Source organism: Perca fluviatilis, chromosome 20 (genome assembly GCF_010015445.1).
Source record: "Perca fluviatilis chromosome 20, GENO_Pfluv_1.0, whole genome shotgun sequence".
In the NCBI taxonomy this organism is placed as follows: domain Eukaryota; kingdom Metazoa; phylum Chordata; class Actinopteri; order Perciformes; family Percidae; genus Perca; species Perca fluviatilis.
Genome location: NC_053131.1, coordinates 23,947,358 through 23,966,185, shown reverse-complemented (window position 1 = coordinate 23,966,185; position 18,828 = coordinate 23,947,358). Strand labels below are relative to the sequence as shown.

The 18,828-nt window shown below is 41.3% G+C and overlaps 2 protein-coding genes across 2 annotated transcripts in view; both read left to right on the top strand.

Moving 5' to 3' along the window:
• Positions 1-425: 425 nt before the first annotated feature.
• On the top strand, positions 426-8,411 carry LOC120549070 (glutaminyl-peptide cyclotransferase). Its single transcript, XM_039785696.1, has 7 exons — positions 426-592; positions 2,715-2,861; positions 3,268-3,549; positions 4,911-5,078; positions 6,337-6,436; positions 6,903-7,016; positions 7,110-8,411. The coding sequence occupies exons 1-7, from the start codon at positions 461-463 to the stop codon at positions 7,289-7,291; spliced, it is 1,125 nt and encodes a 374-aa protein (XP_039641630.1). The 5' UTR covers positions 426-460; the 3' UTR covers positions 7,292-8,411.
• Positions 8,412-10,901: 2,490 nt separating this feature from the next.
• Positions 10,902-18,828, top strand: part of LOC120549247 (connector enhancer of kinase suppressor of ras 3-like) — a 35,094-nt gene continuing 27,167 nt past the window's right edge. The window contains exon 1 of the mRNA XM_039785984.1: positions 10,902-11,147. Within this exon, the coding sequence (XP_039641918.1) occupies positions 11,096-11,147 (52 nt within the window). The 5' untranslated portion in view covers positions 10,902-11,095. The remainder of the gene's footprint in view (positions 11,148-18,828) is intronic.

Sequence of the window (18,828 nt, the reverse complement as noted above, 5' to 3'; positions counted from 1 at the left end):
GTAAACAAATAGGCTATTTAATGCTATTTACTCTTAGAAAAAGAAAACGTTTTGTGCTCCACCAAAGTTTCCGTGTACTGCACACATCTCTAAACAAAGCATTCCCATTTAAGTACCTACACAAGAATGCTATCTTTAAATATACGCTATTATTTATTTGGGGGGATTTCTTTGTTTTTTTGTTAAATATAAAAAAGCTCCCATTTAAACGTTGACCAGTAGTTAGGAGACTATAATGGGTTCAATGGGTTAGTATTGACATGTGTAGGTACACACACACGCACGCACGCACGCACGCGCACACACACACACACACACACACACACACACACACACACACACACACACACACACACACACACACACACACAGAGCAGTGACGCTTTGTGGTTTAGAGAGCTTCGGGTCCTCCCTCCTGCTTTTCACATGATCTGTAAGCTTTTACAGAGGAGTGACAGGAATGTGGAGAGGAGCGACAACAACGATGGCTGAGCGAAGCCACAGTACCTCCAAAATGCGTTTATTTTACACTGTGGTCATCTGGGTGACATTCATTCACTGCACCGATGGAATTCCCTGGACACAAGAAAAAGTAAGTCGATTAAGCCAAGTAAGTTTTGTTGTCACATTTTGTTATCCTAACATATTGCCAGGCAGTCATAATCGTGCGTTTAGATATTAAGAAAACCGTCTCTTAAAGTGAAACCATTTAAAAAAAAATTGCCACATACAACATCAAGTAACTTATTTTTGACAAGGCTCAAATGAATGCTTGCAATTAACTCCAAATTAAATTTTGTAATGTAATGTAATGTAATGTAAAAGAATCTGAACCCAATATATTGATTTGTTTTGTCAAAGAAATATTTGAATTGTCTGAAAAATGATTCACTCGAATTGTGTATATGGTGTCTCTGTGTGTTCATTTGTTCCCTTTTAAAATGGTAATATCCCAGTAGAATATTCATTATGAGAAAGGGAAATCTATAAGTGCCCAAAACAGTTTTTAATTGCATAATATATGTAATGTAATATGTAGCTAATTCATGATATTCCAGCAACCCTCTGCACTGTTTCCCAGCACTGTTGTGTAATTCTCCTGAGATGCACCTGGGTATGCCCTCATTTATATACTTCTTCTCTTCTCCTCCTTGCCTAGTTGCTATGGCAGCACAGTCATCATCATTGATCCTCCAATTGCAGGTCTTGGTATTTATAGACCTTAATTGGACCCCCTTTTAACCCTCTCTGAACTTAGTGAGCCCTAGTGCTTGGGATGACTATATTCCATCGTTGTGACCACATAATTATGCATTTTGCACTGGGTGCCACTCTGTAATTACAGTCTGTGAGACAGTATCCGCCCAACTCATACAGTGAACAGGTTTTGTAAGGAAATGTTTATGCTTCAATTGTGATGAACAGATTTAAGTAATGTTCCCTCCCCTATTGTCTGAGACAGTGAAGTGAAACTAAATTAGGGGGAACAAATGTCCTCTGTGATTTTCTATAAAAATAGAAAAGACATACATTACATATCAAGCAACATCATCAGAAATCTGTTGGTTTCAGCTTCTTAATTGAGAGAATTTGCTGTTTATTTGAAATGTTTCATTGAAAGTTTAATATTGTTGGGTTTTGAACGGCACAAAACAAGCTATTTGATGACGTCACCTTGGGCTCTGGGTAGATGGGATGGACATGTTTCACTATTTTCTGACATTTTTAAGACCAAATGGTTGATCAAAAAAATAATTGATAATTAAAATAATTGGCAGTATCAATTTGATAACAACTCTACCCAGAGGGCCTATTATTGGAGAGGCTGGAGCAGTGCAAAACACACAGAACAGGCTGTGACTGTTCTCTGATATTCACCATCGGCTGTTTCTCTCCTGCTCTCTGTCCTTCCTCTCGATTCAGTTTGTTACCAGGACAACCACTGTGCTCAGCAGGTGAACTTTGAGACCAAATGAAAAAGAGCCAAGGGATCGAAGAATCAATGTGTTTTTTTGACCTGTCGCTGTAATTTAGCACACATTGAATTGACAGCATAAAACCTGAATCCAGATCCATATTGTGTTTCTTAAATTACACAAACTGGTTGATTTTCTTTTTTAAATGTCTATTTCCTAGAGCAAGGGAGAGCATGTTAACAAGCACCCTTCACATTTCTGCCTCTTTATTCTATAGATTCCTGTTTTTTTTTTAAGTAGCCCTGTGTGTATTTTGACATTCAATCAGTGTCTATTCACGCTCGTCAATTTTCTTTATTTTAACATACTGTGTGGCTTTTTTTAGACATTGTTATAGGATGTGATGTTACAGTAACTGACAGTGACCCAAGTTAGTGGTTTCCAGTAATATGAGAGAGTGTTGTGACACAATTGTTCTGTATGCTGTGAGTCATCCTCTTTGCTGCTTAATTGAAATGCATCGTAGAAAAACTTCCATATTCCTACACTAAGACATTGTTGACATTGCAGACACTGACTGAAAACATGAGTAACTATTGCTTAATAATATGCTATGTTCCATACCCTGTTTGCAACACTGCAGTGCTTAACAGTAGACCACAGATCACAGCACTGATGTTACTAGCCATATTGCAGTAGTCTGTCTGAACACCCTTAATTCCTTCCTACATGTACATTATCAATTGAACCAAATGCTATTTCTCATCTATTTTGTTTGTTTCCTCTGGCTCTTTTCAGCTCCATCACCGAGCTCTCACTCTAACACAAGATGAGATCAGTGCCGCCCTGTCTCACACTGACCTGGAGCAGATGTGGCTGAGGGACCTGAGGCCGCTGCTGGTTACCAGGTACCCAGGCTCTGCAGGCAGCCAGGCCGTGCAGCAGGTGAATTTATTTACATGGTCATTGCTGGACCATTTTCAAATACAGAAACACTTGGACAGAAAACGCGTAACACGTATTTGACAATAAATGGAAAGAAAAATGTCAAAATCCTGTTACTGTTGCTTCATGGGAAAACACTATTTTATTGGCATTGTCATGGCAACTAAAATCATCACCTATCACTTGTGCGTGAGTCTTCCACCTTCTATGCTCCAGTATGTTGTCATAGTAGAAAATACAACCAATTCAGGAAGTTGTCAGAAAAATCATGTTTCATTCCTGGAATATTGGAAAGCAACCGGTTATATTGCCACAGCCTTAGATCATCTAATTAGTAAGGTGGTGATGAGGTGAGGTACGGACTGAATGCTCATTACTGACAAGTAATCTTTGTGTGTGTTCACAGCATATCAAAACAACCCTTGGTTCCCTCGGAGCAGGCTGGGAGGTGACAGAGGATAAGTTTGCGTCAGAAACACCCTACGGCACTCTGCCCTTCACTAACCTAGTTGCCACCCTCAACTCGTCAGCCAATCGCCGCCTTGTCCTGGCCTGTCACTACGACTCCAAGTACTACCCACCACAATGGCACGGGAGGGAGTTCCAAGGTGCCACTGATTCTGCTGTTCCCTGTGCCATGATGTTGGAGCTGGCACGAGCCCTGGATGAAGAACTGAAGGCTCAGAAGGTGCGCCTGAAGTTAGCTGCGCCTGAAGTTAAAGGGCATACTGTACATTAGGCTACTGGCCTATCTGTCTGTCTGTGACTCTATGTGTATTTGCCTCAAATCCCTGAGGTGTGCATTAGATCAGTGCATTGAATGATACCTAGGCCATTTTGGGGCTGTGTTTTAGTTTTTGTGGTTGTGCACTGACTTGTGTTGTGGCCATGAATCACAGGCAAGTCATACAACAACAAGACTAATGGGGGTAAGCTTTGGGGAAAACAAGGCCAAACATGTTGCAGACAGTTCCAGGAACTGGGTTCTTTGACTTCATGTCACTCAAACATGAGAAAAAATTACAAGTGTTCCACAAAAACACCAACACCAATTATGCATTAGTCTGTCTCTCATTATATTTTAAAACTGTAATTTCCTGAAACAGCTGGGCAACGTAGTTTTTAGCAAACATAAACTGGAGTTTTCAGCTGCAGATTAATACACATCCCTGTGCAATTGACTTTAAAATAAATACAGTGCCCATGGTAATGGTAATGAAGGAACATGTCAACCAGTGCAACATAGTGGCTCATATATGAATAAATATTCTAAATCAGTAGGATCAATTTATTGTTGGTCTTTTCTTGTGATTTGTTTACAATAGGAAATATGTAGAATTTTGCCAGCCTTATCCCTTATGCATTTTCATTGCTAAATATAGGGAAAAAAATGTTTATTGTAGGTGAAGGCCTAAGGAAATTCTCTAAATCTAAAGAAATTGTCATATTAGGTATAATTTATAGCCTGCCATGAACCTTTATGTATGAACAAACCTCTGCTCAAACACAACATAATTGGCAACAACAACATTTTGAGTACAAAAGCTATAATTATTGGTGCTGTTTTTATGGGAATTAACACAAATTTGCCAACAACAACATTAAATTGCTCCACAAACAAGTGAATCATAATGAAAACACTTTGTATTCATGCAGCTTGCTCCTCTGGCCTTTCCCTGTTTCACAGTTGAGCTCAGATCCCTATCTGTTGGGCGGGCAATGACAGGGCCTGTGACAGGGAGAGATGTTTATCAGACTCAGCTGTCTGTCACAGTGGTCACAGTGGGAATAGGAATCCCATTGAATACTAATACATTAGATGCCATAGAGGTGGACACATAATCAATATCATAGCCAATAAATGACATAGAAGAAATTGTAAACCAACCATCACAGAAGCTTATTTTTGGGGTGTCACAAAATTAAAAAGAAATATTTCACATAAAAACTACCTGAGAAAACCTCAGGCAGGTTTCCTCAAAACCACTAGAGGGCAGCATAACTCTGGGGATGCCTTGACTGTCTTTTTTTTTTTTTTTTTTCATGTAGAGCTCCAATCCCGACCTGACTCTGCAGTTGCTCTTCTTTGATGGAGAGGAGGCTCTTTTCCAGTGGACGGGCACAGACTCCCTTTATGGCTCTCGCCACCTTGCCCAGAAGATGGAGAGCACCCCACACCCCGCCGGAGCCACAGACACCAACCAGCTACACGGCATAGTACACCACAGTTCTCTACTCACACCTTTTCTGCCTAACCCACCTGAGAGTAGCATAATCACACCCCAGATCATCCCATCTCAATACAATCTGCTTAGCCCTGATCTTGTCTTAGACGCACAGCCCACAAATACCCCTCAACCAGGGAGGTGCATGTCTTAAATAGTTTTGTAATTCGAAGAAATCTCAAATCACAAAGCTACCCATTTTATCATCTGGGAGGCTTGGGTGTCTTGATATCAAACATCTTTTTTTTTTACAGTCTATGATAACAAGTTGTCACATTAATTGGTATATATTTCTGTATCCTAACCATGGAGAGCTAGGGCAACTGGCTATCTACAAATGTCGACATTCCTGTGTGGCTAGGCAGAGATAAAGCAGACAGAATCTGCGTGCGTGCGTGTGTGTGTGTGTGATTATTAGGGATCGAAGTTTTTTTCAAGGCCGATACCGATTATTAGCAGTTAATGAAAATCATTTTTTTCTTTTTTCCCAAAGATTTTGGAATGTTACAAACTCCAACACAAAACTTTGTTTACATGCTTTAAGCAGTTATTTGATAAATTAGAAACTTTCAACATAATACACTGTAAAAGATAGTCAGATAGTGTTGTAGGTGGGACATTAAGTCAGACTCAGTGGTGAGTGAAACCGAAGCAGAGGGACAGACACAGAGCTGCAGCGGAGCCAAAGTAGAGCACTTTTAGAAGTAGAGATCCTTTTTGGGGACATTTTCAGCCTTTATTTTTGACAGGACAGCTGAAGACATGAAAGGGGAGAGAGAGGGCGAATGACATGCAGAAAAAAGGCCGCAGGTCGGAGTCGAACCCCGGGCCACTGCGTCGAGGAGTAAACCTCTATATATCTACCAACTGAGCTATCCAGGCGCCCGAGTGAGGTGTGATGAAATCTTAAGAACAGATGTAAAAATGAAACACCATGGTGTGGTTTACATTTTGTACTACTTTGTAATCTGCAAGTGCCTTTATCATTTCAAGTGTTGTCAATTGAAAAAGAAAAAAGGTTATTCCTAGTTCCTTCCTCCTTCCTAGTTAATTAATTAACTTTATCGGTTATGAGGCAAATAAAACACAGATACATATAATCTGCAAACTGCCAAAAAACGGCCTGATAATCAGCCGGGGCCGTTAATCGGTCTATCTGATTATTATAGAAACTAACTTGTAGATGGATGTGTAGACAGCTTCTCATGAGCCATTTTTCCCCTCCTTTCTCCCTGTTTCTTCCCCTCCAGGATCTGTTTGTGTTGATGGACCTGATCGGGGCTCCTAGCCCACGCTTCGGCAACCAGTTCCCCAGCACAACACCCTGGCTCTCCAGGCTGCAGAGCATTGGTAAATAATCAGAATAATCCCTGTCAACACTATGTAAGTCTGTTTACTTTAGTGACTGTGTGCCACAAACATGAGTCACTTTAATCACTAGTCATTAATACAACAGTCATATTCAGTCAATTCAGACAGTCATCATCGCCAATGTGGCAACTGTGCTGAGAGTCAAATTATTGCACATTTGTCACTTTGCGACTTGTGTGCTGTTGTGACAGCACTGTGGAGATTATATCCTAATTATATAAAAAATTTTTAGCTTTGCTAAATTGCTAATAGAGCATTATTAGAGAGAGAGAGAGAGAGAGAGATCAAACTACACCTACACAGTCCTGATGAAGCAAAACAGCAAATTATTGATTTATCAAACAATTAAGAAATGATACCTGTACAATGTTTTTTTTTTCTTTAAACTGAACTAACAGATGGATAATATTATTTTTACGCTTTGTCCTCCCTCTTATATCCTCAGAAAGGCGTTTACACTCCATGAACCAGCTTGTGGATCATAACAACGTGCAATATTTCTGGCCCAATCAACCCGTTGGCCATGTACAAGATGATCATATACCATTCCTAAACAGAGGTAAACACACCAAGTAACACAACTAACGCAAAATATGGGAACATATATTGTGTAGCTCTGTCGGGTGACCCTCATTCTGTGCCTCTCTGTCAGGTGTGCGCATCCTCCACCTCATCCCCTCCCCCTTCCCGTCCGTGTGGCACACGTTTGATGACAACGAGCAGAACCTGGATCGCTCCACTATTCAGAACCTCAACAAGATCCTGCAGATTTTTGTTCTGGAGTACCTCAACGCCAGACCCGCCATCCCTGCAAACCCACATAATGCCCCATAAAAAAATCCCAGCATACCAATTTGACAACTTTCTTTTAATGTTTCACTGTAGTAAAGATCTTCAGCTGTTATTTTATAGACTGGAGGAATACACTGTATTTAATGCTGTTTAAACACCAACAATATGTATTCATTGACCTTTAAATTGTGAGGTTGAGACTCAACATTTTACGTAAAGAATATGTTTAGAGATGCTTGATGTCGTCTACATCCACATTTTTTTATTTTGCAATCTTTTTCTAAACAAATTTGGGCTTTGGTACGTGAAATGTACTTTGTTCCCAAATGGGTTCATAAGATTCTGAAGCTTCATCTTGCCTTTAGGTCTTAAGTCCCCAGCACACAGGATCCCCTGTGTGTTTTTTACTACACTGCTCTCTTTATATCGGCTTCAAACCCTCCTTTACACTGTGATGAGGCATCAATGCTCATGTCTCGGATATGGTGCCTCAAAGAGAAGGAAAAAGCACAGCGCAGAGGTTAAAGAAAATAATTGTAAGCAGTTAAAATGCTATGACACCCTTTATTTTTCCACCTTCATTTCCCTGGCAACATTGAAATAAATGAATGCATTGCAAGTCCAAAGTTGGTGATAATTTCATTATGAATTGCTATGGGGACCGCTGTAGCCTGCTTATAGTCATGTAATAACATCCAGAATCTCTGACCTGTCATGTGTGATACATATATACAATATGGCCACCCACATGATGCTACCAAAAGAGCAGAGTATAAGGCAACACACATGACATGTGTTTTAGCTACAGCCTAGGCTACGTGATATATCCTCTCCTACGAAAATGTGTTCAGAGCAAACCTGTCAGGGGCAGGAAGTGGGTTTATGTGTATTCTTTAGCCTTTCATATCCTGTCATCTTAGATAGTGAAGTGGATAACTTCCTGTGCTGATGTTTTGCCTGCTTTTGTTGAAATCACATCAGTAGCCCGATCTTAATGTAGATCCCAGAATAATATACAGTGCCAAAACTGGACTTCCTATATTTTGAAGCTGAAATAAATGTTGATTCAGAATACAAGCGAGACCATGCAGAGTTTGCTTATCTTTATGGGTCTTTGTTTTACTGTTAAATACTGTGAATAAAGAAGTCGCTCTGACGCTCATGATGATGATCATAGTGGTTATCTAAGGTGACTTTTTGTATGAGGAAATGTTAACTTTTTCTGTAATTCTAACCTAAAACAATAGCGTTACTTATGCAGTTCTTCCAGCTTTCCATCTGGTGCTCAAGTCTTTCTTCCTCTCTCAGCCTTAAAAGCTTGGGCCCTCTCCTCTTCAACAGACCAAACACCCCTTCCATCCCTCCGCCTTACCTCCACAACAATCCCATGATTCACTTAATCCTATCAGGGAGGACCTCCCCTGAATTCCACACCACCCAGATCCCCTTTAATCCAGCCCACTCCCATGAGAACTGAACGTGGATCTGACTCTCCCGTTTGCTGCAGTCTGAAATGTTTGCGATGCCTGGCAACAATGTACACAAACATACTGTATATCTTGTCTTTAAGGAGACTAAAAAGAATAAGTGCTTCAAGGGCCATTAGTCACCTAAGACTGCAATGTGTTGTATAGTTTCCAGAAAGTTGAGAAAACTTTCTTTAAATACAGATTTCGTGACCTGCAGTGCTTTATAGAGGTCCATTTTCTTCTTTTTTTGTCTTGTGCTAATCACACTCATCTTCACTTCTTTTGTGTTTTCTATAAAAGCTTACCTCAGGCATTCTACCTGTCAGTCATCACCAAAATTACTCGGTTAAACTACAGTGAAGAAAACATTTTTAACTTTAATCTAAAGAACTATTCAAAATGTCTTGGCTTAGTCCAACCAGCAAGGAAACCATGCATGCTGGAACAAGGAGAAAGAAGAGTAGTAGTTGTTGTTGTAGAGCACTGTATTGGTGCATCCAGTATTTCTTTGTCTGATTGCAAATTGATGCGTGCCTAGGTTTAATAACAGCCAAGCTTTAATCTGCAGCTGATTATAGCGCAGAGTATGCAACAGCTTCCAGCTGTACAGTAGTGGAGTGATAGGAAGGGCCGGGACTTGCCCATGCGAGGTGTGTTTCAGAGTGTTAAAAAACAATAAACCAGGAAACAAAAGCCACAATTGTAAAACTACTAACTTTAGAAAGCCTTTTAAGGAAGGCACATATAAACATGCTGGAGTTTTAACACTTGTATGAAATAAATATACATTAAAATCAACCTTCATTTTTCAACTGAAGAAGGTCCTTTTTTATTTTGATATTTCCTAATATTACCTGATATGCTTTCTTATATTTTGTGTAGTAGCTAGCTGTTGCCACACAGTAAACCAGTTGCTCTCACTAATCCTGGCCTATATCATGTTATGATATAATCACCATATCAGCCTAGAGCAAGGAAATAAGATGATGTTTGGTCCAATGTATACATTTCTCCCTTTTAACACTGCAGCGGTGTCATCTTAGAGTTCAGAAATTTCAATCACTAAAAAAAATAAAAAGTATCTTTCTAACTGGGTCTTTGGGGGTGGCTGTGAATTGATGTTGCTCTGTAGCTGGAACAGCCGTCTGACTCCTTCCATTATATTATTGGATTGGGAATGTTTTCTAAATTAGTTACTCAGATTGTATCTAATGCGAAGCATTACTGTGAGCATGTGTGTTGAACAGTGACCATGTGTGGGGGGGATTGTAGGGCAGCCTGCTACATGACTTGCAATGGTGCAAGTTACCAACAGAGAGCAGCCATGAGTCACAGTCAGTTGTATAAAGAAAACGTCCATGCTTAATTCTGATGTATGGATGATTTTCTTACATATTATGTTTTTCGGGACTGCTTACTGAAAAAATAAGAAGCTAATAGCACACTAATGACTTATGTCGTGTCAGTTATGCGTTTTCATTGTTTTTTCATTAATAAAGAATATAGACAAATAATTTGTCATGCACATTGAACAAAAATAGTATGCTCTAGGCCTACCTGTGATTCACCATCCGCCATTTAAATGATGTTGACAGAATCACGGTATAATCTGTATTCTTGGATAGTTTTATTTTTCAGGAGCAAGAAATTATAAACCGCTGTCTGTTCTCTTAATACATTATGTGTTTGATAGCCAGTTTGATATGTGCACCTACACGCCGCCAGTCCAGTTTCAAATGAGGGCGATGAGAAACTTCCGACATCATACACTACCTTCAGGTGATCTCTGTAAACTCCGGTCTCCATGTCCCGAACGAAGTGGTAATACTCATGGACGTATAGGCTAATAACGTTGATATTAGACTGTGGTGAAGTGGTTTTGTTCAGAAATAGATATAACATTGGCAAATCAATCGATAAAGACTTACTTTGACGAAAAAAGGAGGAAATACATCGTGATAAAATTGTTTTCGATAAGCACGCACAATTGGGGAAAAAAACATATCAATACATAGTTATTTAAATATAAACACAATGAAAACAACATCATCTATAATGTTGTTCCAGTTCATATGTGGCTGAGAAACGCAACCTTTTTTTAGGGCTTGCTTGGTCGTTATTTTGCAACCAAATTTTCCCAGTATTCCCGGTAGCACTTGAATGCAGCATTGATCCCAGACCGAGCGGTGAGGAGCTGTGGGGGATTTCATCCAGCCTCCACTCACGCTTGTACAGAGTTGTTTAGTGGCTGTACACAAACAGACGAACAGCACCGACCTGTTGCGAAGAATGTGACAGGATTTTTTTTTTTTTTATTGTAGCACCTCGTCGCCAAACTTGGGCACATTTTTGTCTCTGTACTTGTGTTAAAGAAGCCATGGAGCCTATAACGAAGTGGACGCCAAAGCAAGTTGTCGACTGGATGAGAGGTAAGTCTGGAACACGTCAATTTGCATTTTCTTGACAGAAACAATACCCAATTAACGCAATAACTAAGTGCTCTTCAAGTTGTTCTTTGTCTCTTAACTCTCGGTCGCTCCTTGGTTATCTCGAGCTAGTTTCGTTGAAACTGCTCCAGTTTGACGGTGACAACATACCTCCACCGAAGCACTTAACAATGGGACTGCATTTTCTTTTACTCTCACTTAACGTTGCATGTGATGTTAGCAAGATGAGCTATTTCGCTTATGCTAGCCCTATAGCCTGTCCAATATTGATACGTCCGATAAATTGCTGTTCATTGGAACGTTTGGATCGTGTTGTGTGGTCCCTTTTTGCTCTTATTGAGGAGCATTAACCTTAGTTAACTTCAACACTATTGGGGATAAAGAAGTGTTTGATTCAGTCACTAATGCTCTGGTTTCTAAACGTTAATTTATGCCACAAATCCAGATGCCAGTAACATTTTAGAGCACAGACTCTAATCTGGCAGGGTTTTGCCTCAGGATCTCACATCTAAAACCAGTTTGATTGTCTATTGATCTAGTTAGGATGACGTGAACACAGTCACAGTCTAGATACACTCACTCGTTGTCATTCATTGTTTAAAGTAATACTTCGGCTATGTGTAACCAGGAATGTTACTCGTTTTAATGTTTTGAAATCCGTGCCCTGGTGTCGCTTGCTCTCTTTGAGAAAGTCAAGATGATTGTAACTCCATTAATCACTTTGCAACCAGAGCTCTGTTTTTGTGCTTTTTAGGATCTGACTCTCCATATAAGTCATATACCTGTTTAAAGAGCTAAGAAGAGTGCTTGCTATGGTAATGACATCACACAGTACGCTTTGAATCTGAGTTCAGTCACAGCATAGGTATGTCTAGTCACGGACACCAAATGGTATGTGAAGTATGGATGGAAATCTATCGTCCCAAACACAAAAAGTGTGTATTTTTATATATATATATATCTCTCAAAAGGAGTGATGGGCTGTTAATATGGCCGATGGTGAACCAAAGTTGTTTGTATTTGCCTTATTCTCATAATTTGTATCTCAGGGTAAGCTCTTTTGTCATGATTTTGGAACTATGACTGTGTTGTAGGGCAGTATCTGCTGATCGAGGCATGCCTGCCAGCGATCATCTATAGTTGGTAGCTAAAGGGGATTGTGGAGGGGTTAGTGTCAATGTTTCCAGTGAAAAGAGCCTCGGCCAGGGCACGCATGGATGGGGGATTAGTTGTCTACACAGAGGCCCCATTGCTGTCAGTCAGGCCCCGTTGCTGTCAGGCTCCTGCCAATCTGACTCAGCAGTTGTCTCTGTAGGTCTTAACCAGTGGATTTTCAGGTCCTTACAAACATGGTAGAAGTGAGCTTACTGAAATGACAGCAGACCATTTATAGTCATATTTCATATATCCCATTCAGATACAAGCCCAGTGCATGAACATGGGGTGTTAAACACAGTGTCAACTTATATTTGATCATACCAAGTGATGGCTAAGTTTCAGGTCATTCTCTCATTGTTAAACAGGGTTGTAATGAATTTAACTTCATCAAAAGTGGTCACTGCGGTGTTGTCTGTGGTCCATGTGGACGCATTGTTGGTGGGTGTAGACTACAATTACTTTGAAAGGAATTGGATCTGCCTTTAAGCAGTCAGAGCCACACAAAAAAATGAATCTAAATACAGCACGGCTTGTCTTAATTCTAACCACCTCACAGTTCACTGATTGGTCTGATTTCCAGCTGCCCGGTCAGTCAAGTCTTAATTCATGTTTTTAAGACTAATTAACTTTTGTATCAGCTCGTGCTCCACAATCATGTTTAACATCTTGGTGTACAAGGCCAGAAGTCGCCAACAGCGTTCATTGAACAGAAAAGACCTTGTGTTGTCGACTCGTCAGTGACCGCTGTACAGTACACAGCCACAACATAGCATGTAATCACTGATGTTTGATGAAAACAACTTGTTTAGTCCATTCCATACCAAAGATAAGCAGCATCACACCAAAGTAAAACCCATATCGAGAGCAGGGTCGTGGCCTCGCGTTGACCTGTTCACACCAATCGCAAACACGGGGGTTTTAAGAGTTGTTGCGCCTGTATAAGAGAAAAAATAATTAAACTCCCAGAAAGCGCTGTAGGAAGACCTTCGCTCTCATTTGCCTCAGGTCGTTTTCCTCAGTAGGACAGGGACTTTGTGTGTATTGAGGCTGCTGTTAATCACTTGCATTGTTCATGGAGATAAAGCGGTGGTTGGTGGATGTTTACTGCCAGTGAAAGGACGTTTGGTTCTTTCATTTTAATCACTTGTTTTTTGTTTGGGAACTGGAGTTGCCCTGAAGCACATCTCTGATCTTCCAGCTGGACCTGTGGTGTCGTGTGATAGGTATGCCATATGTCATGTCACTGCTTACCCTGGGGGAAACATGCACTCTTCTTAATGACAGCATAGATGTCACAGGACTACGTTTTTTAACATTTTGGGATTGTGTATGACACTTTAAGTTATGGTTAGATTTGAATAACTATATCCAGTGACATTAATACAGTGACCCACATACCCATGTCCACAAAGTCAAAAGTTTAAGTCATATGCTGCGAGTCATTCTCTAAATATAGGACTGAATCCACATGGGCAATGCTTTAGCTGTAAACGGCTGGCACTGTCGGGGACATATTTAGCCCCAACTCGACTGAATGGTTTGTAATTTACCAAACACACTTACATTTTATTTCTCCGCACTTGTCCACCTTGTAGTTACTGGGGTAAGACTGCCAAGTTTGAACAAGGCATCCCAAACATGCAAACCTGCAGAACTACTGTCTGACTGAGTGGCTTATATCCAGTTCTTGAACAAGTCCAGACTCTACAGTTCAGTATATTGCTGGATATCCTCCAGCATTTTCTATACTTAAATACTGGCTATTCAAATTTCAAAGCCCTGTATATGGACATCGCTTAGTCATGGGGATTTTAGTGATGGGTTTATTTTGAGCAAGAAGTCCTGCTGATCTAGTGGCCCACATCTCATCTTCAGACCCAACAGCCCTGTTTGGCACACATCTATACAAGGCCTGGCTCTATTAGCTTATCAGTGATGTGTATGGAGCCACAGTTCCAGATGTGTCGTGTCTTTACCACATAACCAGAAGTCTGATGTGAATGGTCAGATAAAGGTTGAACACGTGTTCCTTCACCACGTCATGCAGCGCGATTGATGTCATGTGGTTGGAAACATAAGAGTAGTAGCAAGAGTGCGGGTGGCTGTATCCTGCCTCTCAAATAACACCAAAGTGCCAAGGGGGCAATTAGCTTGTCAGAGAGGTGGCAAACATGTGCTGAATGCGCTTTTGTCTTTGACCAAGTGGGTGCTTTGAAAAATAATAGCATTGTGTCCGAGTCCGAATATGCTAAATTATTCCACTGATGGGTACCTTCAGCAGCCTTATCAATAGAGATGATAGTGAGGTGTGGGCAATGATGGCCCATGATCCTTATCTGGCTAAAAGAGAGACTTCCTAAACTGGAGTGTGAACAGACATTGTGCAGACACCTCACCCTTATTAAGGCATCCACTGCCTCTGTTTAGTGCTGGTGCTATCTGACTAGCGGAGTTCTATGTTTGGATAGCCTCCACAGGCATCATTAATCCGTTTTAGCAACGCTTATTTTGTAGGCTGTGTGTATGCATTACGGAGGACAGGTCTTAAAAATAATCTAAACGTTGGCTTTAAGAACAGCGGAAATCTGCATGCTCCTTCTAGTGGCCTCACATATACAAGGAAGTAACACATTTGAAATCATTTATTTAATTGAAAGTCAATCTGACATCTTGACATCCCTTAGCTAGAACTCCTGTCTTTGTCATGTACCAGTTTCCAGTTATCCGGCCATTTAGCTTTTAAAATCGACCCATTGTGTTCCATTGATGGGCAGATGTTACCTTTCCATAGAAAACCTTTAGATGCCTTTAGAGTTCAGGGGAAGTGCTGTAAGAGGATGCCCCCTGGGGAGAGCTGACTGAAAGGGATTGCTGTGGTTTCGTTCCTGTCGACCCTGCCGCGGCCTGTTACTTACATGGCCCGGTGTCCCAGCCTTAGAGCCTCAGGAGCTTTAACACATGGGGACTTCTAGAGAAATCATCGATGGCTAATGCCATTGTTCTAATCTAGCGACGAGGAGACAAAGACAAAACAAGAGTCTGTGTTTTCATCAACTTAAAGACAGTGCATCATTGTGTACAGCACTTAACAGGGGCGATGCTTTATTATCAGGAAACCAAAATCGGTTTGTATTTGCATGTATAGCCAACGGTTCTTCTCTCAGTGCCACGCGAGGAAGACCAAGTGTCACGCCGTATGCCTGCCAACCTGGGCTCGGCCAGTTTGCTTTTCATTCAAATCTAAAATGTGCATTGCAAATCTCCCGGATGATCTCAGCTTAGCAGGACCTGCAAGCTATTTGGCCCTGCTCTTCCCTAAGAGCATTGGCCAGCGAAGTACCATGCTTAAGGCATGGGAATAAAAGCGCCAACCAGAGGTGACACAGCGGGTGCAAGTGCAAATACGGGTCACACCCTGACTGACCTCTCGTGCAGGAATATGTGCGCCTGCTCACACTCACTGGTGTATTGCGTGTCATTGCCTCAAGGCTCACTCTCACAGTAAGGGGATTTAAGTTTTTTTATTTTTATTTTTATTTTTATTTTTATTTATGAAAGTCCTAATTTGCTACCACACCAGATCTGTGATTGTATGATGATTCAAACTCGTGCAGAGAAGGAAAAAGGACGTAAATGGCTGTGTTGGTATTGCTGTCAAAGCACTGCTAATGCATTTATGCTCAAATAACCACAGAACATCAGAGGAATGCAGTCAACTGCTGTTTCCCCCCCCCCCCCTCCTTCCAAACCAAACCAGCAGCTCTGTGAATGAGTTGTCAAAACAGGTCACACATGTCCTTTGTTGCATTTGGGGCCACCAGTTGCTCTTAACGGATTTAAAATGCTGAACTTAGTCGGGTTGATGGTACCCTTCACTGACCAAATACACGCAAAGCTCTTTCATCCTGCCACCAGCTTACTCTGTAATGGAGTGTAATGTCATTATGATTATGAAGTGATCTGTAGTTTCATGAACTGTTACCCACTTTTGGGGTTAGCTGGGCACTTGGGCGGATGCCAGATCAGAGCTTGTTCAGAACATGTTCAGTCTAGTCCATATTTTCCCACTCCTCCACAGCGACTGAATGAATTCCTGTCTAGATATTCACACAGTTTAAATTTGCCGTCCCTGTAGGAAATACAATCTTATGGTTAAACTGTAAGAGAATCTACTGTCTTTCATTTTGCATTCCAATGTTTGTATTTGCACAATAGCGTTGTGTTGGTATGTAACATCATAGCCTCCATGCAATACCAATTACTAATTATTGCATGGAGGCTATCATGGTTTGTAGGTCTCCATGCTTTTGTTCGTGTTTTCACGTGCTGTGACGTGTCTCAGAGTCGGTCAACTCTCTTGTTTACGTGTTACATTACAGAGTGCTGATAGATAAGGCAGCTGTAATGGGTTAGTCTGTGTTTTCACAGCATTGATGGTGCATTGATGAGCCTTGAGGGCCACTGTCAGCATGGCACCCTGGATGGATGAAAGTGTTTGTTTTAACTTTTAACCAGGAAACAAAACAAAAAAAAACACCTGGATGATTAAGGGGAAGCCCCGTACTTTCTTTGTGGTTATTTTTGTTTTTCATGCATGTCTACAGCACAAGGTGTTTATTACTCCATTATGGAAAGGTCAAACAGCTGATAAGAGGACACAACTGTGCCGAGCTTCTGTTTTCCTTTTTTGTTTTGCTTGAAAGTCCCCGAGGGAGCCGAGAGACATTTTCACGAAACAAAAGCAGTGAAGTCATTCAAAGGATCTCTTATACTTTTTGTCCATCTTCCTCTGGACTTCCCCATCACCGGTGTTTATTCTTGTATGCTCTTCCAACGGGCAACACGTCTAACATGAAGCTAACTTATCAGGATACAGGTCAGCTGTGGTAGATCCACCCTGATGTGCTTTGTCAAATTTGGAATTTGTTGTGAAATCTCTCAACCTACTGAAGTTGAAAACCACTTAAGTTTCTGCCAAAGGCTGGAACTTGACAAAGGTCACGTCATATCTCAGCTAATCTAGACTCAATGCTGAAAGTTAGAAAGTTGAAAAAAAAAAAAAAAGTTCTTCCCTTGATCTCAATTCAATAAGTTGTACAAACGATATATAAGAGCAAAATGTGGGGTTTGAATTTGTTTAAGCAGGGTGTGGCGGCTCCTCTTTGAGAAATTTCTCGACCTGAAGAAACAATAACAGGAGATTCTGTTCTTCTCACCTGCATTTCATCCGTTTGTATGTGGCACCCTTTCCAGTCAACACTACATGTCCTTTTTTATAAATGAAATAAATGTAGAGACACATCTTAAACCCTGAAAGTCGGAGAGCCAGTAGAGTAAGCACAGCATGCAGTGTGTCTGAATCAAAGACTGTATGGTCTGGGTGCTGCGTCACAGGCACCCTGTCCTGCCCTGCGGGTAACACGCTCTTCGCTACCTTTCACTGAGGATGACTCACCGGCCCCCCTCACAGCAGGGAGAACGGGATCCGCTGCACGCGGCCCGTAGGCTGCCTAGTGATGTCTTACATTGCATAATTCTTGGTTATATTCGCTCCTTTTTGTCTTATTAAGAGAAATTAGTCATTGGGAATTTTTGTGGGAAAGCTGACGTTGGTGTGTGTGTGTGTGTGTGTGTGTGTGTGTGTGTGTGTGTGTGTGTGTGTGTGTGTGTGTGTGTGTGTGTGTGTGTGTGTGTGTGTGTGTGTGTGTGTGTGTGTGTTTGTTGTTTTTATTGGTCTTCTACACAGAGGGTTGATGGACTAATGATGCTCTCAATCTTTTTGACCCCACTCCTCCTCCCCTGACCTGGACACAAGCCAGCTATAAATCCTTGGATTGCCTCTTCTAACTTCCAAAAGCCTTCATTTGCCTTCGGCTCTCTCTCTCTCTCTCTCTCTCTCTCTCTCTCTCTCTCTCTCTCTCTCTCTCTCTCTCTCTCAGCCTCTTCTAACTTCCTCAAACCTTCATTTGCCCAATCATCCCCTCCCCCCAACCTCTTCCCACTTCCCCTGTTACCAGAGTAACCTTAATTTTATTTAGAGGTCCAGCCAATGCTTCGGCTTTTTGTTGGCAACCATTGTGACTGAGGGGGTGACCACCAGTAGCACTTTGCGCTGCCCCAGCGAAGTGGTCCTGCTGGGTTTAGCCTGGCTAGAAAGATGTGCGTGTGGACAGGCCTGGACCTCCACTGTCCCAGGGTCAGAGATGGACCCACTGTCGGTTTTAATCGAGTAAATCCTCTGCTTGGCAGTGGACTTTCTTTCTACTTTTTCAGCCAGGCTTTTTAACAAGATTTGAGGGGGGGATTCACCCTCTGGGAGATTTATGGCAATTAGCAGGTTCTAATCCAGAGATGCTTATAGGGATCCACATTAGGAATAAAGCAAGTACTACACTCAGCCACAGGGGCGGTATGAAGCTATCTTTAATTAACAGCTTGTTTCTGTCAGTCATATCTTTCTGTTTCTTAAAAGCCAAATAAAAGCATTATCATACAACATAATGGC